This window comes from Chrysemys picta, chromosome 5, assembly GCF_011386835.1.
Source record: "Chrysemys picta bellii isolate R12L10 chromosome 5, ASM1138683v2, whole genome shotgun sequence".
In the NCBI taxonomy this organism is placed as follows: Eukaryota; Metazoa; Chordata; order Testudines; family Emydidae; genus Chrysemys; species Chrysemys picta.
Window position 1 is genome coordinate 80,743,086 of NC_088795.1, and position 24,491 is coordinate 80,767,576.

Below are 24,491 nucleotides of genomic sequence, written 5' to 3' on the forward strand. Positions count from 1 at the left end.
CCATCTAGCCCACTATCCTGTCCTGCGACGTGGTTGGTACCAGAGGCTTCAGAGGGAATGAACAAAACAGGGCAATTTATCTAGTGACCATCCTCTGTCATCTGGTCCCAGTTTCTGGCAGTCAGAGGTTCAGGGACACCCAGAACATGGGGTTGCATCCCTGACATTATTAGCTAGTAGCTGTTAATGGACCTATCCTCCATGAACTTATCTAATTCTTTTTTGAATCCAGTTATGCTTTTGGCCTTCACAACATCCCCTGGCAATGAGTTCCACAGGCTGACTTCCTTGTGTTTGTTTTAAATCTGCTGCCTTCTAATGTCAGGGTGATGCCCAGTTCTTGCATTATGTGAAGGGGTAAATAACATTTACTTTCTCCACACCATTCATGATTTTATAGACCGCTGTCAGGTCTCCACCTAGTCATCTTTTTTCTAAGCTGAACAGTCCCAGTCCTTTTAATCTCCATACCCCTAGTCATTTTTGTTGCCATTCTCTGTACTTTTTCCAATGCTAACATCTTTTTTAGATTGGACAAATGGTGGCTGGCTTACAGGACAAATACTGTATCTGAAAATGTTTGAATTAATATGTTTGCATATAATAGGGAATATGGAAAAAAGAACCCTAAAAGAATCCTAACCCCTTGCACCCCTTCCCCTCCTTTCTCCCCTCCCCCCAATAAAAAAAGAACTACATGGGATACTGCACTGAAGGTCTTGATCTCTTTTCACTAACAGGTCTTGTAGGCAGCTGATCATTACAGTGCTACTTTATGTAAATGAATATTTAATATAAACTTTATTTTCCTGGGGGTAAGCACTTCCAAATTAGCAAACACTGAATATTTTAGTCTTCAACTCTATTTAAAAACAAAAACAAAAAAACTCGTTTTTTAGAAGACTCACTTGAGTTATGAGTTTTGGTGAAGTATTATGTTCATGAATGGGAGAGATTAATGGTCCTGGTTACAGATAAGCATAATGGTCAGGTAGAGCCATTTGCAAACCGCTTCTTGCACAGCTATGTCAATGTACTTCAATCCTTTCCAGATATAATCTTCCCCTGTGATTACTTGTAGGGCACTTGTTTGCATAGAAATGTCCTGTATTGTACTTTTCCTATTTGTACCTTTTAGCAGTGCATTCTGTGCGAGACACTGAGCAATTGTGAACAACCATGTACTGCTTTTGGTGCTGTAAAGATGAATAATGATCCTGACTGCAACAGGATCGTACTATTTGAACATTAAAGCCTAGTCTACACTTAAAACTTATATCTGTGTGGTTATGTTGGTCAGGGGGTTGAACAAACCACACCCCCTAGAGATATGGCTCTGGCAACAAAACCCCCAGAGCTGATAGAGCTATGCAAACAGAACTGTTTGAGGTGGTGTTCCTATACTGGAACTCCTGTCGATGTCTAGTGCATCTATACTAGGTGGCTATGCTGGAGTAACTATATGCTGATATAAGCTCTGTAGTGTTGATTCAATCTTGAGCAGCTTCTGAACAAAAACACAATCCGTTGTAATCTGTACTTATGTCCCTAGAAGCTGAATCTACTAAACTAATTTTATTTGAGAGATTTGAGCCTGGGTTGCACAGTTAGTTTGGTGCCATATCAGTGTATTTTGGAGCTTATGTAAAACAGACAGTACTGTAGATTGCAACCAACCTAGCATGTGTTTCTGTATAAAACAGCAGCTGCTTTGTCTTTTTTTGATTGCTACATACTGAAGTTTTAATTTCAGATGTGACCAGGCATATCAGACTGTAGCCCCACTTATTCATTTTAATGTGTGGAAGAATGGGCCTGGCAGCCAGGATTATTCCTGAATTCTATTCTTGCTTCTTGGCCAGAGACTTATTGTGTGAGATTTTTTAAAACCTATATCTTGGGAGGCAGGAACCGTCTTTCTGATGCTTTTCAAACAGAGGAACAGTTTTGAATACTTCTGCAATATAAATAATGAGTGGTCTTTGGCCACTTGCCCAACTTTTCAAATTTAGGTGACTAACGTTAGGCAGCTAAGTAAGTGGCCTGACTTTCAGAGGTGCTGAGTGCTCCTGCTCCCACTGAAATAATTTACCCCCTCTGAAAATCTCTTTACTTTTAGATGCCTACATATGTTTCTAGGTGCCTAACTTTAGGCAACTAAGCTTGAATATGTGGGCCTTAACCTCTGTCTTTTTTTTTTTTCCATCTGTAAAATGGTGATGATGATAATTGATTACCTACCTCATAGGGAAGGGGTATTATGAAGATTAACATTTTGTACCATTCTTTGAAGATTTGAAGCGCTGCTGCTGATTTTATTATATACTGGTGGTGACGGTATTGGTTACTATGTTTTGTAGCCCAGTTTGAAGAAAAATGGCTTTGTTTGCCTACTAAGGCAGTGGTATCAACTACTAGTAAGCTGTAAGCGAAAGGATGTGATCATGCATCTTTGTATATGTGAGAGTGTGGGCACCAGAATTGTGTATATACTAGAATCTAGAGAGCTAGGGGTTAGCAAAGCCTTAAAGAAGGAAGTTGTATAGTGAAGGGGCAAAAGGAATGAATGCATGAATGGTGACTGCCATGCTGTTGGGCTCGAGGCAGTGGCATCCATGTAGTGTTCCCAATGTCACGATAGATTTAGAAAGATGATATGCTCATGTCTTGTGGTCCAGACTTGCCCTTTCTGTCACAGTGATGAGCCTCTATGATAGGTTACGCGGCACTATCCTCAGCTTCCCATTTATTTGTGCACACTTTAACCTGGAACAGAGTTGAGTTGCTCCATACACCAGTTTTGTGACTGGGGGATGGGGTATTCCATGCTCTGTGTAAAAGTACATGGAATGTGTGGAGAGAGAAGACACTGGCTAGTACAAAGGACGTTTCAGTCTGACAAGCTGGTATCCTTGGCTGAAAAAGTTGGGGAAGTTTTTCTCCATGTGTGTAATATATATTCTCTACAATAAAATATTGGTTTAATTTTGAATGTTTATGTTCTAAATACATTGACTTGATGGAAATATAAACTTTTTCACAGGTTTGATGACTTGTTTCTGCTCCTGAAATGAAAGTTTACAAGGGAGAGTTAAGCATCTGGGAACCAGGTGTAATTTGGGGAAAGTGCTCCTACTTTGAGTAATTGTCATGCCAAATGTTGCTCATTAAAGAGGAACTCTTGATCAGTGATTGATATGTTGAGAATAGAAAAGGGTTTATAATCCTTATAACTACCCCCTTCTGAGTTCCATCCTGATAACAGCAGAAAAACATATTTGACCTACAAATCGATAAATCAGCTTGGACAGTAGGGTCAAGTGCTGGAATGAGTAAGAGAAATGTAATTCAATATATTGTCCTTGCCTGAACAAATTAAAGAATAAGTGCAGTGTTCCTTTTAGTCACTAAGCATACCAATGCTTGCTTTGCTGTAATAGTTAAAGCTTTTGAAGGAGAGGGTGTATGTGTTTGAACTCTGTGAACACTTGGATATTTACTCTTGTATAATTGTTGCATACTTCTCATGCCTTAAACTTCATTACCAATAGGAATAAATCCCATCTAAGACGTAAATTCAATTAATATTGCAAGTAAAGAATGTAAAAACATTGGAGGTGCTAAAGGGACTCAGTACTGAAATCAGCAGAAACAATACTTTTGTTATGGTGTATGAATGTTATGGATCGGTCTTGGACTACAGATAGAAAAGCATTTTCATTTTAACTTATGCACTGAAAGATGGAATTTTAAATATTCAAGGAATCTGATTCTGTGTGTGTGGAGGTGGGGTTAACAAACCTAAACTGGCACACTTTTATATTACAACAACAACAAGTTTTCAGATGTGTGGTTTTAAAGTACTTTGAGATTTCAATATTAGTGATTTTTAGCTTAATGTTAGACTTTTATGTGAAGTGACTATCTTTGATAAGAAGTTATTTGTTAAACTATTAAAAAAATTTTGTGTCTGTTTTCTGTGTTTTTCCCCAGTCCCCAAGTCAGCCTGATATTTCCAGTACATTTCACTTTAGTGGGTGGTCTGATGGACTCTGCAAACGTGTAGTTTCTCTAGAGATTGCTGCTCTTACATGCAATTGCAGGTGAAGTAGTTTGAAGGAACCCCTTGTGTTATCTAGTCTAAGGGTTGTCCAACTTTCTGTGGTTACATCTTAATACAAAGATGGTCTCCAATTCACTGTCTCATGGACTCTGTCTTTGCAATCACACAAAATCCATGTGGCAACTATATTTTCCATGTAAGCAATTCATAATGTAGTTTTAGTTGTCTTTAATGCAGTTTAGCAGCTGGAAATGGGGAGAACCAGCACCATGTGACCTGCCAGGTCTCTGAAGACCACCAGCAGGGACTTGCTGAACCACTCCTTGAAAACCTCTGATCTAGTCCATCCTTCTGCTGCACAGGAGGAGAACTGGGCTGTATGCCACATTGTATAGAAACATGTATTAAGAATTGTTGGGAAACAAGTGATTGGAAGAGAAACTGGTAGTCTAGGCCCCTCGAGTTATATAACTGTTGTGATTATGCTCCTTAATGGCTGGAGCATGACATAATCAGGATATCTTCTCTTCTACTTCTCTCGCCCCCCCCCCCATCTCGCCCCCCCCCCCCCCCCGCAGCCAATCCTACCGCTGCCACTGAATTACTGTGAGTCTGATCCAAAGACTTCCGTTGGCTTCAGTGGGGCCCTCTGCTCAGGCCGTATCTGACCTTGGGTAGTTCACTTAAGTTCTTTCTTACCTGTTTTAAATTGATTATACTTGATTACAGTAGTTCACAGGAGTATTCCTGGAATTAAATGTTTGTAAAGCTCTTTGAGGTGCTAATATGGGTGGGATACTTCAAAAGTGCTTGGCATTGACCTAGGTCATTTTCCATTGAAATCAATGTTAAAATTCCCATTGACTTCAGTGGGAGCAGACTTAGATGAACAATGAGTGCTTTTGAAAATTCCACTTACAAATATTATTTACTATAGTGGACACTTCAGGGGAAGGGGAATTCTGCACATGAAATTTCAAATCATTTTCTGTGGATATTGAGGTGAGCAGGGTGAATTGTAGAAATGGTATATAAAGTCACAAAAAGGGAAGAAAAAGGAAGAGTAAAAGGTTCTAACTCTCATGTATGATGATGGTAGTTTTCAATTCAGGTTCCTATTCAAATGCTCTGTCTGGGTTAAAAGTACACTCAGACATACCTTTTCTCCAGTTCCAAAATTAAACTTGGAAGAAAAAACAATTCCTTTGTCTACAACCTTGTCCTTTGCTGGGGACATTCACCACAGATCAGCCAGAAGGCCAGGCATTTTAATTTTCAGTGCTATTATCTTGGTGAAACAGAGAGGATGAAAGTCTTCTAACAGCCATTACCCATCTTCCACTGATGCAACAAAGTGCTGCCCAAACTTCTGCTGCTGCCAGAGCCACCGTTTCCTCCCCTGCACCATATGTTTGGTGGCTAAATATTCTGTGGATCAGTATCTAAACCAGTTTTAAATATCCATACATGCTCTATGGATGTATATAAAGAGGTTTGGAATGTGAACAGTACATTTAAAGAAAAAAAAGCAAATATTCAAAGATAATGGTCAGTGTCTTCAAACCAGGCTGCCTAAAATTTAGGCTCCTGGGTAAAAGTGATCTGATTTCCCATATAGTGACTCTATGGAAGCTGCAGGTGCTACCTTTGGAACAAGATTCCTCTTGTTTTTTCTCTTTCCCAGCAATCATTCAGAGCAATAAAACTTCTTCCTCTGCTACGTGTGAACTGAGCTGGAAGAAAATTGCTTTCTAGTCAACACTACAACCAGGGGAAAGATGCTATATTTTAAAATATAGTAGCTCAGTAAATTTAAATCAGTCATTTTAAAGCCAGATTTTAGAAGTTTTTACACATAATTACTGAATTTACATGTGCAATCGCAGTTGTTGTACAGGTCCAGCTTATTGCCAGAGCATATAATGCAGTAGATATTATCAGCCTGATCTATTCTCTAGATGTCAGGAAAGTCACTTTTATTATTTACTTTCTGAAAACATATAAGGTACAATGTTTTCCCTCTAAGCTGTCAAACTTTCCAAAATATTGGGATAAAAGACTTGATCCCTATAATAAGCTTGTCATTTATTATCATTTCCCTTTCTAAAGCCTCTAATGCAGTATTTCCACCCTAATGTCACTTTGTTCCCCGTTATTTGTTGCATCATGTCTGAAATAAGGTTGTAAGCTCTTTGGAACAGACTTTCTCTTATTTGCCTTTGAAATGCCTAACATTCTTGAGCTGTTCAAATAATGCTACTTGCAAAATCCATTTGTCTCTGCCTTTGTGGTAAAGGCCTTAAAACCAATACTTCAGTGATCTTTATTTCTCAGTGACTTTGCTGTCCAGCACACAAGAGCAACCTTGTAATAAACAGTGCCTGAAACCAGAAGGAAGAAAGGAAAATTGGCAAGACAAACATTTCCATGTTCAGTTTACAGGTAGTGATTGAACAGAGGGAGGAGAGTTGTGGGGGAGGAAGGAAGAGAGGATTAAAAAATATATATATATGGAAGTACTTCAACAATAACACATGCACTAATTAAAATAAGTAGCATGTTTTCTTAAAACTTTAATGTACTTAAATATGATAGTTTCTGTGTTTATCACCATGCACAACTATATTTTAAAATAACCTATAATAGCACCCAACATAATGGTCTTTTTATAATTCCGCTGCTTCTGAGTTTCCTCTGGAAAGCTCAAAGGTCATATCATTTGGTTTATGACCGTGGAATGATCCCTGCACAGGGAATGGTTATCAGACATTCTTAACATTCCATGTGTCTAATATTAAGGTTTTACATGCTAGTGCAGGGCCTACAGCTGTGTGAAAGAAAAATGCAGGAGAAAACTGTCTTAGCACCAAAAAGCCCCATAATACACTTTCAAAATATTCTGCATTGAACATGGTGCTATAGAGTGGCATGCACTACAGCACTTCAATTTTTTATAGTATAGCATAGCTGTGTGAAAAACTGAAAATGCTACTTTGTACCTCTTTCTTTCTGCATATAGTTATTTGATATGTCCAACATTGTGAGCTGATGGAATGATGTGGCAGAAAATATCGCTGCATTCAGCAGGGCCTTTTCTCCAGGGATGATGATTAAACTAAATTTGTTTTCTGCCTATAACATAAGCAGGAACTTGCCAGCATGCAGTTCAACCTAGTTCTATTGACCTCTAGGTGTGGATCTCTTCCTTAATAAAAGCATTCTTCCCCTTCCAGGTCTCTGTCAGTCAGTCAGCTCTTCTCCTGAACACCTGTGTGAGGGGAAAGAGTGGGATGCTGAGCTAAGGTTAGTCCTCTTTGTAATTGGGGGACTAGGCAGAGCCCATGAACAATATCACAATTATGACACAATTTATGTTTATGGGAGCCTTTTAAGAGAGACAAATTAATGAACTGCAAAAGCTTTGTTCCTCTTTCTAAGAGGAATAGACTCTCAAGTTTAAGTTCTCATGTGTTGTCTTAACTGTTCCTGCCTTCCCTCTCCCCCCTCCCCCAACTTGTCCATGAAAGAAATATCAATTTTTCACTTCCCTATATTTTGTGGAGGGGGCTGGCAAGATCTTTAGAGGATCTGAAGAGTTGTGTTACAAGTTTCTCCCTTCCTACATTATAGAGTTTGGGGGAAGAGGGGAGACAGAGGAGGGGGGAATATATTTGTAGAGAAAAAGCTAATCTTTTTTTAAATTTGGACAGATACATTTGAGTCTGAACACCAAAAGAAACACCTTTCTTACTGAAGCAGTTTTTGCTAGTGTAAGACCATTAGCTTTCTTGCGCTAGCAGCTTTGTGACTGCTCTGTTGAGTTAGGTGGGATTAGGGGTGTCCTTGAGGAAAAAACCCTGTAGCCTTATGTGTGAGTCTTGATTTGTATATCTTAGTTTTGTTAAAAACTGTATTTACCAAGGTCTGCTCCACCACCTGCTTTACATTTCGCTGTCTCTTCTTGGAAAAAATGAATGCTTTCCTCTTTATTTCTGTAAAAGGAAGGCATTCATTAGTCTGTTGTTTTTCCTCAATGAAGAGACTTCTCCAAAATTATTACTTGCTTAGTGTGTGCTACCATTAAAATGAATGGAGGCCATAATTTTCTGCAGAGATAACCTATGTGAAACTGGAACATGTTTTTTGTTTGTTTGTTTTGTTTGTTTTTTAGTGGACAAAATTCTCTCTACCATAAAACACATGGGCTGAAAACCTTCTTGAATGATGATGCTAAGAGTAAATTTTGAGTTAAGCAAGTTTTGGAAAGAACATTTTCTGTAATAAGGCTGAAAACAGCTTTGTCCAATTGATGCTAGCAGTTAAATCCTATTCAGAACTGACTCAAGCGCACCAGTTATTGGAAAACATTTGGAGGAATGGAACATAATTTTCTACTGTAGACAGAAATTGAATGTTTGAATAAATCACTCTCCAGTGAGAGACAGTCAGTTCTATTGCCAGTTATGACCGCTCAGGAATGTGTGCAATCTAGTACAATGCGTGCAGTTCTATGTAGGTCAGCATTAAGCAAGAATACAGTGATACTGCCATTTCACATGGCAATACCAAGGTACCAGTGTCTGAACAGGGTTCTCTAGATGAGAACTAAAGACCCCAATTCAGCAAACCACCCCATTCAGCATAGTACCGAGTTGGGACCTAAATTGCTGAGAAGAGGTACTTATGTTGAGTAAAAAGCTAACAGAGCAGATAAATAATCCTTCTCTCTTCTCCCATTTCAAAATCCCATCACGTATCCTGTCCCAAGACTAAATGCTCCTTTCCTAAATCTTGCTGCTTGTTTTCAAACTTAGTTTAGAAAATATATCCATTAAATAGAATGAAACTAGTTATCTCTTGCTTTTGCTGGCTTCTGCTCCCTGATACTTTTTTTTTAGTTGATGGTGACAACAGTACTAGGTGCTCAGAGCTGTGTTTAAAACTTTTTTAAAGGAAAAAATATTTTTTCCAGTTTCAATCACATTTTCTAAAATGGGATTGAGCATAGTCTGAACTTCCCTCTAAGTTGTGCAGCCACGCAGGTGGGGAGAGGCGCCTCTCCCCAGCCCCGAGGCAGACTGCACCCCAAACCTCTTATCCCCAGCCCCACCCCAGAGCCCGCACCCTGAGCTGTACCCCTCATCCCTCTGCCCCCCAACCCTCTGCCCCAGCCCTGAGCCCCCTCCCGCACCCCTCATCCCCGGCCCCACCCCAGAGCCCACAACCTCAGCCAGAGCCCCCGCACCCTAGCCCTCTGTCCTAGCCTTGAGCCCCCTCCTGCACCCCAAATCCCTCATCCCCAGCCCCACCCCAGAGCCAGCCCTTCCCTCCCCCCCGCATCCTAACACACTGCCCCAGCCCTGAGCCCACTCCCACACTCCAAACCTCTCGGCCCCACCCCAACCAAACATCACCTCCATATTGGTGCACATAACAAAAGTCATTCTGCACATGGATGTAAAAAATTAGAGGGCACACTGGTTTGTCCTTTTTACACTAGCACTTAAACTATTTTTAATACTGATGCAGGGAGACATCACTGAAAACCAGTGAGACTTGGTTTCATTAAGTATTAAAAACCCTTTGTGTGCTTGCCTTGTTCAGCAACACTGGGTTCTACTGCAGTTACAATAATGAGGGCACTGTTCTTTTGTCCCTTAATATGGGCAATAGTCTGTATATTTCTGCATTGCACTTCACCAAAAAACCTGAAATATATTTCCTTCAAACCCATTGACTCGCATAAACACCGCTGGTATTAAAAAGGCTTTATCATACAAAGCTATTACAAGAGCAGACATAATCCAGGACCATGTCAGAATTTTAGAAAACTTCCCAACTTGGACTCAGCAGGGTCCAGTTAGCCTGAGTTTCAGTTTATTTGTTAAAAGTTTCTAACAATTTAGTTTGAGCTTCTACCAATAGGAAATGCTCCAAACCTTGTAAAGAAAACAAAACTATATCAAATGTAGCCAGGAGGTGTTTATTGATAAAACTAATAAACCTGCTTCCTTTTAAATATGCATCCCTCCTTTAACTATTGTTATCCTATCTACAATAGACTTCCAATATGAGGGTCCAGTTCAGTTTTCAGAAAGAACACTTAGCACTACAAATATCATAGTGTTATCTCCCGTGCATGAACATCAAGACTATAGTCCTCTGAGTATAGTGCTGAGTATGTTCCCAAATTGTGGCACCTGAGCCTCAAAGCTGGATCGGATTATTTATATTGTGTGTACATGAGCAACTCTAATTAACAATATATTTAAGATTACCGGTGATTCTGGGCACCAGCAACATAACTTGATATAACTGAGGATTTTCACATTTTTAAAAAATTTGAGTGACATTTCATTTGAACTACTCTCAGTAACTTTACTTTGGCATAGCTAAAATAACTGGTACACCTTATTTAAAAAAAAAAAAAAAAAAAAGGCCAGCCAAACAAAAGTTTTTCCTATGTGAAATGACTACCACATTAGGGCAGTGGTTCAGTGTGCACTGCAAACTCACCTTGCAAATCTAATAATGCTGGTCTTAGGACCAAGATAAACACATAGGTACCTAGCCTGCCACATCTAGAGCCACTACTGGAATAGGACAGGGTTTACCAACAAGCCATTCTTGGCTTGTTCTTCTCTGGCTGTGAAGTTCCTGCCCACCAAGTGACCCTTCCAAAAGGGGATCCCTATCTTTTCTCAGTTGTATGCAGTGGGTACCTACGCAGTCCACCTTTGAATACAGTGAGGTGGATACCAGTGCCAGGGCTTTCAGAGATTCCTTTTTAAAGCACTGCCTGCAGGTGTGCAAAAGGTTCACAATGTTTAGACATTGTAGTTGCTGGTCAGTTGCTGTCAGGAAAAGCAAGGATAACAAAGGCTTTTTTGGACAAGGAAATAATACCAAAGACCAGCTGATTTACAGACCTGGGTGGGTGAAAGAGAGAGCAAATGAATAGTTTGGTGTGGGAATGCAAATTCTGTCATTCTCTAGGGCTAGGCAGGTGATAAATATTGTGCCATCTCTTTTTTTTAAAATTACAAAAGAGAATTGACCGCCATTCTAATAGGCAAGGTTGTTGCAAACAGGTTCAGATGGTCTGAACAGGTGAGATTTTTGCAGAGTAGCTTAGATGATTGGCTTACACTGGTATCAGTAACCGCAAGTCAGTCTGACAGGAGTATCCTCTTTTCTAACCATGACCCGTGTCATGGAAATCATGTTCTCTCTCTCCCAGCCCTCCTGTGTGTTGCGCCTTTTATTGCATGATGTTAGAAGCAAACACACTCTGACAAATATGGATCAAATGAACTCATTGAATCTCTTTTTTTGGAAGGGAGTCTGGCAGAGAGCTAGAAGTAGTGGTCATAGTGCTGCCAAATTTACTCCAACTGTAACTTTTGAGAACTAGATAAGTGATTAAAGCACATGAAGATCCAGCTCAAGATAGAGTACTAATGAATCCTATAGAACTTCTCCCTCCCCTTCTTTTAATACCATCCTTTTGCCTGGTACAATAACTGAAAGCTTGCTTTGGATTGGCCTACTTCCTGTTTCAGGCAGTGAGTTCACAAATAGAGTCTTCTTTTGAGTATTTGGCACCTTCTGTCTAGCACTTTGTAGGTTCCTATGATATGAGGTGACAATATACGGTAATCTGGTGCCAAAAAACAAGAAATACCACGCTTGTGTTTACATTTCATACATACTTTTGCTAATCATTTCAGTGAATGACCAACATTTCCTTTCCTTTTAATTTTTATATTATAAACTTGAGTTCAAAGGACATGGGTACTGGAAGCAGAGAGCAGAAATTTATGCAACCTAGCATGAAGGATCATATCTGTTAATTTCATGCTTTATATTTATTTTGCTCTGTAAAATCAATAAGAGGCAAACCATTACAAAAATACCCTGCTTGGACCATTACACATGCTGTTCTCTGAACTCCTAACTACAGTAATATTTAGGAACAAAGAAAGGATTTAACATTTTGTATCTCCCTTGTGCAAAACAAGAGGATGAAATGGTTGAAGCTGATCGTACATTTCTGTTCACAGTATTTGTCATAATTAAAGCTGTTTGCGATTGTTATGGGGAAACACCAGGAGGTTAAACAAAAATGTATTAGCGTTGTATTGTCATTGTAAAGTCTTTTGTATGTCATAGAAACCTTTCCTCTGTCCTCATTATGCACCACTGTGAGGAAGTGCATAGTCAAGTGAGTCAGATTCCAGTTAGGTGGTCCTGTGACCTTATTCTGTCACTGGATTGTTGCAGTTATAGTCTAATAAATGCTCATTCTGTGAAGTTTAAGTGATAACATATGCATGCTTTGCCTTGCTAATTGCTAGAGCATGGAGTAAAGAGAGATGTGCGTTTCTCAGAACGCTCGGATATCTATCTACAAAGATAGTAGCAAAATTTGCATTGTAGGACAAAATGGAGAGTGCAGTACTTTATGGAAAGCTAAAGATATACCATTAACCCTCACTTATTTAAATGAAATGGACATGAAATTTAATTTGTGCAATACAGTACATTTAAAGCCTGACACTTAATATTCAGCAGGGGATAGGAGTTCATTTATGGCAAACTTTTTTTTGGGGGGGAGGTTGTATTAGGAGTAAAAAGGAGAGATGGTAGCTGAATTTATGTTTGCAGAAGGCATTACACAGAGAAAGTGTAGAGGGAGAAGGGAAAGGGGCTAAGCATGGAACCTTGTGGAACCCTCACAGAAAACTGAAGGGGGGGCTGAGCGGAATCCTATGATAGACATACTAGAGGAGGGAGGAGAACCAGAAGAAGACAGTCATGGAAGCCAAGGGAGGACAAGATTTCAAGAAGAGCATGATCAACTGTCAAAGGCATCTTGACGGGTCAAGGAGATTAAGGATGGAGTACTGATTCAGACTCTAGCAAGTGTGGTTTCTGTTGAGTGCAAGGGGTGGAAGCCAGATTGGAAGGATAGGTTGGGAGGAGAAGAACTGAAAACAGTGATTATAAACAAGGCATTTAATGATCTTAGAGTTAAAAGGGAGATAGGGCAGTAGTTGGAGAGGCACGTATGGTTAAGGATGGATCTTTTAAGATGGAAGAGACTTAAGTATGTTTGTACTGAGGGGAGAAAGTGTCAAGAGTGAAAGGTTGAGGAGGAGAGTAAGGGAGAGGATGGGGGAGTGCAAGACAGATCAAGGGATGGGCTAGGGTTACTGGGGTAAGTGGAGGGGTTAGAGGATAAGGGCAGACAAGAAACCTCTGCACCTGTGACAAGGGAGGAGGAAAGAGTTGTTGAAGGTAACAGGAATACAAGCTAAAGGGTGGGGGAGGTCATCGGATTTTGTCAATTTTCTCTTGGAAAAAAATAGGCAAGATAGTTTGCAGAGAGAGAAATGGAGGTAGGAGGACATCTGAGGAGTGAGTGGCAGGAAGGTGGGTGTGAGATTCAGTTAAGTTGGAGAAGTAGAGTTGTTTAGCTAGGAAGATGGCAGTACTGAAAGAGGAGAACAAATTTGTAATGGAGGAGACACTCCACAGTGCAAGAATAGGAGTACAGGAAGTAGATGTTGCAAATGAGCTAGGGCTGAAGATTGGCAGGGTGGACCTTGTCATTGGAGAGAGGGGCAAAGAGTCAAGGGTGGAGGAGAGTGAGGAATGGAGAGAATCAACAGCCATATTGTAGGTGAGGGCTGAGAGCAATGAGAAGTCATCAGTGCCAAAGGATGAAATCATATGAAGGCTGAGTGCTAGGGCATGAGGGAGGGTTTAATGGGTGATATTGAAAGAGAACTTTTGTCTCATGTCTCACTGCAAGCTTTCCCCAGGCTCTGAAATGGAACAGCGAGCAGCTTTTCACAACTGACAGCTGACTCCCTATATAGGCTACATTGGGAATTTCCCTTCTGGATCGTATCCCAGATGAAATGATTAGAGAACGCAGTGGTGTGAAAGATATTGTCATGGAAAGCAGATATAAGATACGATGGGCAAGCCACATAGCACTGTTCACGGACAGTAAGTGGACCGCAGTCGTTACTGAGTGGTACCTGCGAGAACAGAAAAGACCACCTGGTCGCCTCCAAGAAGATGGGAAGATGACATTGTTAAACGTTTTGGACGAATGTGGAGAAGGGCAAGAATGCGAGAAGAATGTCGGACGTGTTATCGGCGCAGTCTTAATGACAGCTGAAGACCAATCGATCCAGGTGATTGAAAGAGAGCAAGTGATGGTTGGAGACTGAACAGACAGATCAGAGAATGAGCAGTGCTTGATGAAGACCAAGTCAAGTAAACAGCTCTTTTGGCAAGTGGAACGTGTTGTGAGAGGAGGTTTTGGAACAAGTTGCTAAATTAAACAGTAGTAAGTCGCCAGGACCAGATGGTATTCACCCAAGTATTCTGAAGGAGCTCAAATATGAAATTGAAGAACTACTATCTGTAGTATGTAATCTATCATTTCAATCAGCTTCTGTACCAGATGACTGGAGGATAACTAATATGACACCAATTTTTAAAATAGGCTCCAAAGGCAATTCTGGCAATCACAGGCCGGTAAGCCTAACTTCAGTACCAGGTAAATTGGTTGAAACTATAGTAAAGAACAGAATTATCAGACATTTAGATGAACACGATTTGTTGAGAAAGAGTCGAAATGTTTTTTGTCAAAGGAAATCATGCTTCACCAATCTATTCGAGTTCTTTGAGGAGATCAACAAATATGGACAAGGGTGATCCAGTGGATATAGTGTACTTAGACTTTCAGAAAGCCTTGGACAGGGTCCTTCTCCAAAGGCTCTTAAGCAGAGTAAGCAGTCATGGGATAAAAGGGAAGGTCCTATCACGGATCAGTAACTGGTTAAGAGATAGGAAATAAAGGGTAGGAATAAATGGTCAGTTTTCAGAATGGAGAGATGTAAATAGTGATGTCCCCCAGGGTCTGTACTGGGACCAATACTGTTCAACATATTCATAAATGGTCCAGGAAAAGGGGTAAATAGGGAGGTGGCAAAATTTGCATATGATGCAAAACTACTCAAGATAGTTAAGTCTGAAGCAGACTGCGAAGAGTTACAAAAGAATCTCACAAAACTGAGTGACTGGGCAACAAAATGGCAGGTGAAATTGTGTTGATAACTGCACCAACTATATATACCAAATGATGGGGTCTAAATTAGCTGTTACCACTCAAGAGAGAGATCTTGGAGTCATTGTGGATAGTTCTCAGAAAACATCCACTCAGTGTACAGTGGCAGTCAAAAAAAAGCTAACTGAATGTTAGAACCATTAAGAAAGGGATAGATAACAAGACAGAAAATATTATATTGCCTATATATAAATCCATGGTATGCCCACATCTTGAATACTGTGTGCAGATCTGGTTGCCCCATCTCAAAAAAGATATAGAGGAATTGGAAAAGGTACAAAGAAGGGCAACTACAATGATCAGGGGTATGGAACAGCTTCCATATGAGGAGAGATTAAAAAGACTGTGACTTTTCAGCTTGGAAAAGAGATGACTAAGGGGGGGGATATGATAGAAGTCCATAAAATCTTGACTGGTGTGGAGACAGTAAATAAGGAAGTGCTATTTACTCCTTCATATAACACAAGAACTAGGGGTCACCCAATGAAATTAATAGGCAGCAGGTTTAAAACAAACAAAAGGAAGTACTTCTTCACGCAATGCACAGTCAACCTGTGAAACTCTTTGCCAGGGGATGTTGTGAAGGCCAAAACTATGAGAGGGTTCAAAAAAGAATTAGATAAGTTCATGGAGGATAGATCCATCCATGGCTATTAGCGAGGATGGGCAGGGATGCAACTCCATACTCAGAGTGTCCCTAGCTTCTGTTCGCCAGAAGCTGGGAGTGGATGAAAGGGAATGGATCACTTGATGATTGCCTGTTCTAACAGTTCATTCCGTCTGAAGCCCTTGGCATTGGCCACTGTCGGAACACAGGATACTGGGCTAGATGGACTATTGGTCTGACCCAGTATGGCCATTCTTATGGGAGAGTTGAACCAGGACTGCAGGAGTTTAAGATTCAAGCCCTACAATTCTTATAATGGTTTTGTTTGTGGACCAGTTGTTTTGAAACAAAACCTGTGCTCTAGTTCCTAGGAGAATCTAACTGCATGAAAAGTTTGGTTTACTAAAATGAATCTGGGTTTGAGTTACAAAAGAACAACAAAAAGCTTTACCAAACGTAAAACATTCCAAATTTGTTATAGCCTTATAATTTCATCCTCCGCCCCAAAAACCAAAACAAACTTACTCTGGCCTGAATTGTAAGAAATCATAATGATTAATAAAAGGGGGAGTAGTGGGGAGAATGGGACACTGGGGACGGTATGGGCTTTTTGTGATAAGGGTGTGTGTCAAATCTAGTTTATAAAGGTGAAATGATAGTAAAAGTTACAGTGGGTTCTTCACTAAGGCTTCATAATAAAGTGAGTTGAAATGAGCATGGTCGACACAGTTGAGGGAGTTCTACTATTGTATCCTATTATCTTCTCTCATCAAGGTCACCTTATGATGCAACCTCCAGTCTTATTGATACGTAGACAGTAAATCCCCAAATCCTTCCTTTTCTTAAAATATATCCGTATTCTGTAAAACTTCTGATCTTTCAGTTGGAAAACCAGTACTCACTGTGTTCCAAATGAAATAAAAGTATAATATTGGAAGGCTTACTCAACCTTAGCTATGGAAGACATTGTCTCTTTCTGATGTGACACAGATGTAAACTATTATGGTTATAGTCTGTTTCATTGGGCCTTGTTAGAAACAGTGGTTCCTGTAAAACCTGTTGTTCTAAACAAAGGGTTATTCCCTCCTCCCAAAACAATACACACACACACACACACACACACACACACACACACATATATATATATATATATATATATATATATATATATATATATATATATATATATATATATATATAGATTAAAATCCATCCAAAGAGAATTCACAGTGCGGGTCTCTCTCTCACTCACACACACCATGTGGGAATCTCCACAGGGAAACGTTCAGAGTTGCAGTTTGGTTAGAAGTGATTGTCATTGTTTAGTCATCAAATAAAAAATGAACATGCTACAAATATTATTAGGGATAACCACTGAACACTTTAATTTTTTTATGTGGAATGGAGCTTGAAAAGGAGAAAAGAATGAGGGAAGCAAAGATTTAAGCAATGCACAGAGAGGAAAGGAAGTTGGTGATGAGTGAGGAAGAGTGAGACGTGAAGATGTAGACTTTCAAAATGTAATCCTACCGGGGACTTTGATGGTGTGATGGCATCCTACAGAGTTCCTCAGGCCGTGGCCTGTGGGTCTAATTAGGAGGCTCAAGGCTGCTGCATCTTGAGAAGAACGTTTTTCACATTCTGGTCATGTCTACGCTAATAATTTTTATCTGTTAGCAGTGGATGCAGCTTCACTGATGCTCTAACCAATGAAAGGGCTAATGCATTCAGGACACACGTTTGTTCTTACCACTGTGACGTGAAACCCTAGGATTTCTGATGGTAAAAATGTTTGTGCCCTGCCTATGCTAGCATTTAAGCAGCTGCTAGCACCAGTGCAGCTGCACCTGTCACTAATAAAGAATTTTAAAAAACAACAATACTGGTGTAGACTCTATTTGGGCTTGATCAGACTTGCACTGAAGTCAATGGCTACTGGATCAGACCCCTATGACTGTAGATAAGTCCTATTTCCTCTCTGAGATGGGGAAAGGATATGTGAATTGTGAATTGTTTCACTAAAATCTCATTTGTGAGTACATGCTGCCCCCCCTTATTGTTGTTTTTTTTGATAGGCTGGTAAAGTCATCTTACTCTAACTCAGGGGTCGGTGTGCCAATTTTTAATGGCACGTTGCTGCCTGCCAGGGTCCCAGACGCCAGTCCTGCTCAGCCCGCTGCCAGCTGAGCGGGTCCGGCGGCCGGGACCTTGGCAGGCAGCAGCGTGCCATTAAAAATTTTGCCCGGCCCGGCCCGCTCTTCTCCGCCCCTCCTGCCGGCATTTGCACATGCTTTGCTGACCTCTGTCACTTCCTGCTGGACTCTGGGAACAGCTGGGTACACCTCTTTCGCCACCCCAGGTCACTGGACCCCACTCCCCTCCGGCATTGAGGGCAGAACCCAGGAGTCTGCCCCCCACCCCCTCAAACAACTATAGCCCAGCTGGAAACCTAGGACTCCAGAGTCCTCGCTCCCAGCACTCCTACCCCGCGCGTCAGACACCAGCCCCTTCCCGGAGCCCAGGAGTCCCAACTCCCACCCCGCTCCCCACTCTACCCCCCCTCACACGCCCCCAGCCCTCTGATCTGACCCCTGCACCCCCCCACGATCCCAGCCCTGACTCCAGCACCCCCACACATACCCAGCCACCCCACACCCCATGTCCTGACTCCTGCACCCCCCTCCCACATCCCCACCCCTTGCACCAAATGGGAGCTCCTGCACCCCTCACACCAAATGGGAGCTGCCCAGGTAAGCACTCCACACCGAAACCTTCTGCCCCAACCCTGAGCCCCCTCCTTCATTCTAGCTCCTGACCAGACCCTACACCCCAACCTCCAGCCTGCTTCTTCACCCCCAACCCTGTGCTCAGTGCACTCCCACCCTCATCTCAGTGCAGAGAGAGAGGAAGAAAATGGGCTAAAAGCAGGGAGACTGTAGGTACCCGTTCTATGTGGGCAGGGCCGGGACCCCAGACTGGCAGCGGGATGAGCAGCAGCGGGCTAAGCCACTCAGCCCACTGCCGGTCTGGGGTTCTGGCCACTTGCCAGCCGGGGTCCTGGCTGCTGGTACCACTCAGCGCCCACTGCCGGCCTAGGTGAACAGAACTCCAGGCCGGCAGCGGACTGAGCAGGCTGGCGGCGTAAGATCAGCATTTTAATTTAATTTTAAATGAAGCTGCTTAAACATTTTGAAAACCTTGTTTACTTTACATACGACAATAGTTTAGTTATATAATATAGACACAGAGAGACCTTCTAAAAAATGTTAAAATGTATTACCGGCACGTGAAACCTCAAATTAGAGTGGATAAATGAAGACTTGGCACACCGCTTCTGAAAGGTTGCCGACCCCTGCTCTAATTGCTGATACATACACAATATACTGACTTCAGTATTCTTCAGTAAGAAGTCTTATCTTGGTGTACTTATGGCCCCCATCACTGCAGCATGAATTGTGAGCTTCCGAGAAATTTAATTTTCCGGGCTGCATGCACACACACACTCACTCTTATGATTTAGACATTTCTTCTAAGATTTAGTAGTGTTACTTCATGTTGCCACTCATGCTTCCAAGGACACATGTCCATCAGAATAGGATTACCTGTACGGTACGCCATGTGAAGTTATTTTCTGTTCTCTGAATTTTCTGTGTGGACATTGGGGAGGAAGGATGATTTTATGATTAAAGCAGAGGACTGGTACTTTGGAAATCAAGGTTGAAAGCGTAGGTCCTCCCACTTACAAGAGTCAAGTAGGAGAGTAGATTTTTTTTCAAGCTGTTGTCTGCTGCTGTTGTTTAATTACTGGAGAGTTTGAGGATAGCATTATAGTAGATTTCTCAATCAAGAGTGCCTAGGCTAGGCAAATTTTGGGGATAATTTATCTAACTTTGAGTTAATATAGTCAGAAGGATATCCTTGAAAAGTCATTCAAGCATTTGAGGTTATTTTTCCATGTCGTTTGGCAACTTTTCTTCTTAGCCCCCTATATCAATCCTTAACTTCTAATTATGAACAATAGGATAAGGTCCAGAATTTTTCAAGAAAAAAACCATTGCTTTAATTGCATTACTCTAATTTGTTTTTAGGTTAACAAAGCCTTTGTCATTCGCGGATTGTGTTGGTGATGAACTACCATGGGGATGGGAAGCTGCATATGATCCTCAGATTGGTGTCTACTATATCGATCACATAAACAGTAAGTGTTTTTGATCTGTTTTATTGATCATATGAGAAGGCTTAGCTGCATTAGACTTTCTTCTCCTAAAGGAGGAGTAGGAGTGGGGAAGGATTTTTTATGTAACTCATAGAAAGCCTGTTCAGTGCCTTGCTTAAAAAAACAGGTCCCTCCCTCGCCCCAAAAACACAAACACACTTTCCTGTGAGTATGTATTTTTTCTGAGAGTGATACTGGCTCAGAACTAATCAAAAGGCTCAGTCTTCTAAGAACTGCTGTGGAAGAAGTATACTGCTCAGATGTGTACAGTAAGTACAGAAGGCTTAGTATTCTTAAATAAGCATCTGCTATAGGACTCAAATAATTGCCAATTGGAGATAATATAGGACATTTTGAGTCTTTTGAACATTCAGTAATTCACAGTAACAGAGGAAATCTTAGAAGAGGAATGAAACATCAGCTTCAATCTAATGGCAGATAGAACCAGTGAAGATTAGCTGGTGTTGGGTAGAAGTGCTTACTCAGTGTAATTTCCAAACGAGGACTGGCAAACATACTGTAGTTTTAAGAACAGCATTCTTTTAGAATAGATTCTATGCTGCAAATTATTTCATCTACAGTAATTTGGAAAAATAAAGCCATTGGAACTAATTCATCCTTCGTGTGACTCCACTGGCTGCATGCAATAGGCTTACTGTAGGGACCTATGTTGGTATAATAGGACAGTTACTCCTACCCCTTACATTTTCAGAGTTGCATTGGGTTTTGTGTCTAGATCCTAAACAACTCTTTGAAAATTTAGGAATCTAATGTATATTAGATTTGTATAGGTAAATATTTTCCTGTAAGTATTTTTGTCTTCTGTGCTTTTCCATACCTAGATGTTCAATACTGAATGATGCCTTCAGCATTTTCACAAAAAGGCTCCTTAGAATCTAAAATATGCATATTGTGCCATTTTAAAAGTCTCTTGTGTAACCAAGTAAAAGAAAGCAGAGATTTCTCACTTGTCTTTTATTATGGTTTAAATATTCTAAATTAATATGTTACTATAAAAGTAGGGAAGTATTTTACCAAATCTGTTCTTTGGAAGCAAGGAAGGGAAAAAAATATGCTTCTAAAACTCAGCAACACTGTTGGAGCAAACTTGTCTTTTTCTCATTCATTTCTCTCTCTCTAAGACTTTTGGCTTTGGTTGTTCATGTAATTAAAAAAAAATCAGAATATGGAATTGTTAATGATTTTTAAAAAAACAGTGCCACTGAATCCGAATTAAATATACTTTGAGGGAATGCAAAATATTACTACTACAAATCGCATTATACAGCCCAGTGCACAGACTTGTGGTGCATGTCAGGAATTTCAGTGTGAATGCTGATGTGTTCATAAACTTGGATTTTCAAAAATGACTAGTGAGATTTTGAGTGCTTTAGGTTTCTGGGTGCCTAATTTTCAAAAAGCTTGAATACCACCACTCTGAAAATCATGCTCCTTTTAAGGTATTTCAAGTTGGACACCAATTAACAATTGAGGCATTCAGAATTACTAGTCACTATTTAAAAATCTTCACCTTAAAAATTTTTTTTTCTTTTTATAATTTGTTTCTGTACATGGACAGAGGCCATGTTGTTTAAAAATGCTACTTTGCACTTCCATGGAAACTTAGATGTGCATGGTTTTGCTTTAAAATTGTCACAGTAAGAATTCCTGAGACATGACTATTCCCACTTGCCAATTATAACAGGTTATAGAAGAATTGTGTGTTCCTCAGCTGTGTACATGCTTATACTTTCCTGTGACTTCAACAGAATAGAAGTATTTTTAGCTAACTTCCCTTTTTTGTAAGTGTATTTGATGGATGGTAATGAAATGCAGATAGGTTTGTTGGGTTTTTGTTTAGATCAACTGTTTTTTTTACCCATTGTTTGAGAGTGAGAGATCTGACATGTACAGCTCTGTTTTATTAAATCTATGTTGCCTTGTTGTAATTTCAGTGAAATTTATCAACTTTATGATATTTTGGACAGCAGTAGATGTTAACTATGTGGCATGTTTGAGGTGGTGTTCTGAAGAGAGCACTCTTTGTCTGAGTCGCTGGGAGGTAAGCAGCCTGTGATAAGGGTCAGAGGCAGGTCATTTGTCTAACATGCCAAACGTTGAGATTATATGAGCTTTAATTCGCCTGACTGGAATGAATGTGTTACTCTGATGTTTTTGAAATAAACAACGGTATGGGGTGGTTAATTGCAAAAAGTACCACCATCTTTCTAAAAAGCAAAGTTTGCTTCTGTTTGCTGCGTCATCGACAGATTGTTGGGCTGTACTGCCCAGAGTGGAATTCTTGAGTCTGTCTTAGAATGGTGGATAACCTTCCTTGTAGTTCTAGTTTATCTTCTGTTCTTTCATCCGTACTAATCATGGATTTTGTCTTTGTCATTCTCCAAGTGTCATATGATAAAAGAAAAGCATTTTATGAAAGGGGGAGGGGGGAGAGAAGAAATCAGACACTGGCTAGTTGGGAGTAAAATTGGTCTCTGGCTAATAGGTGTGATAAACGGGGATAAGGACCCACCAATGACAATACCATGGGGCAGTGCCTTGGTAAAATTCCACAGGGAATGGGGAAAGTCACTGGGATTCCTACCAAGCTGCTGGCTGTGGAATTTGTTTTGAAGTTCCGCTTTAAGTATGAGTAGGAGGTGTCTGTTAAATGTGAATCCCCCAGCAGCTGAGAGAGAAGGTGCAATTTCTCCTATCCTGCCCCCTCTTGCTTCCTTGATTCTGCAGGCAGGAGGGAGTTGTCCACTGTTCTACTACCCATCCATCCTTTTTTTGTTTTTCCTTGCATCATCCTGCTATTCTACCTGCTCACAGCTTTTCCCCAAATAAATTAATTTAACATGATTCTTGTCAGTTTCTCAGCTGCCCCCAGGGTTCTGAGTAACAGTAGTAACAAGCAGCGACAAGATAGTGAGCACCTGTCTAGACAATGGGATGGTGTGTTTGCCAACCAGAAGACAGTATTCTCCTAGTTCAAGTAATAATGGTTTCTTTAACAGCTATAAAGGATGGGAAATTTACAGTGGGATTTTCAAAAGAGCTCAGTGTTGGCCTCAGTCTGCTCCCAGTGATGTCAATGGTAAAACTCCCGCTGATTTCAATGGAAACAGTGCTATGTCGGTGTTGAACACTTATGAAAAAAAAGTCATGGGATTTTCAAAAAAACAGTTTAACTGCTACAAATATCGATGGCTTAGACCACGAGTGGCCAACCTGAGCCTGAGAAGGAGCCAGAATTTACCAAAGTACATTGCCAAAGAGCCACAGTAATACGTCAGCAGCCCCACATCAGCTCCCCAACCCTGCTCCCAGTGCCTCTCACCAGCTGGCAGCCGCGCCGATCAGCGCCTCTGGCTCCCTCCCCACACCTTGCGATCAGCTGTTTTATGATGTGCAGGAGGCTGTGGGGGTGGGGAGGAACGAGGGCATGGCAGGCTCAGGGGAGGGGGCGGGAAGGGGTTGAGTGGGGGCAGGGCTTGTGGCAGAGCCAGGGGTTGAGCAGTGAGCACCCCCCGGCACATTGGAAAGTTGGCGCCTGTAGATCCAGCCCCGGAATCGGTGCCTATACAAGGAGCCGCATATTAACTTCTGAAGAATCACAGGTTGGCCACCCTGTTTTAGACTTTTGTCTGCCCTGCTCTAGACATCTACTTGCTAGGAAGTATTGGGAAGCAGGAAATATTCCATACCAGTGGTGGGCAACCTGTGGGCTGTGCACTGCCCACCACTGCTCCATACTTTTAGATAGCAACAATTTTCACCAAAGTGTGTGTGTTTTTTTTTTTTAATTTTATTTTTTATTTTAATTAAAATTATTATTGAAATGGGTGAGATCAGGTTGGGAATATGTCATACTGCGTTTTTCTTTCTTGTGAGTGTGTTGTGTTTTTTTGCACACCCCTGACTGTTGTAGCTATGCCAATATAACTTTTGAGTTATTTTCAGACCAGGCCTCAGATGTTATGTACGATTGTAATAAATATAATAAACTCAGGTAGAAATAAGTTTTCCAATTTGTGTGTCCTTTTAACACCCAAAATTAGACACTGACATTGCCATAAACAGTGATGGATATGTGTGGGGTCATTTTGCCTCTTGTTTTCTACATCTGCCTCCTCAAATTTTGGGATTAAAAGTGATTTTTCAGGTATCCTAACAGAAGAGTCCTCATTTCCTTCTTTCTTTCTGAAGTGACTGTATAAAGCATATTCCCTGAACTGAGTAGAAGTCAATTATTCCTGGGGGAATTCTGCACCAAAAAATTAAAAATTCTGTGTTTAAAAAATAATAATTCTGCGCACAATATTTTAAAATTTGCAAAATTCTGCATATTTTATTTGTCAAAATAACACAATATAATCATGCCAGTTTACATTATTTTGGTAATTTATTTCAAAATATCTGTCAGCAAGTATGTCTGTAACAAAATAGACCAAAA

General features: G+C 40.7%; 1 protein-coding gene across 4 annotated transcripts in view; it reads left to right on the top strand.

Annotated features, from left to right (window-relative positions):
* WWC2 (WW and C2 domain containing 2) overlaps nucleotides 1-24,491 on the top strand; it is a 156,296-nt gene that overhangs the window by 34,688 nt on the left and 97,117 nt on the right. For 2 of the 4 annotated variants that reach the window (XM_042842067.2, XM_005281936.5), the window contains exons 2-3: nucleotides 7,297-7,366; nucleotides 19,905-20,014. In XM_042842067.2, the coding sequence (XP_042698001.2) occupies nucleotides 7,297-7,366; nucleotides 19,905-20,014 (180 nt within the window). The remainder of the gene's footprint in view (nucleotides 1-7,296; nucleotides 7,367-19,904; nucleotides 20,015-24,491) is intronic. The other 2 variants (XM_005281937.5, XM_042842068.2) reach the window with 1 other exon arrangement.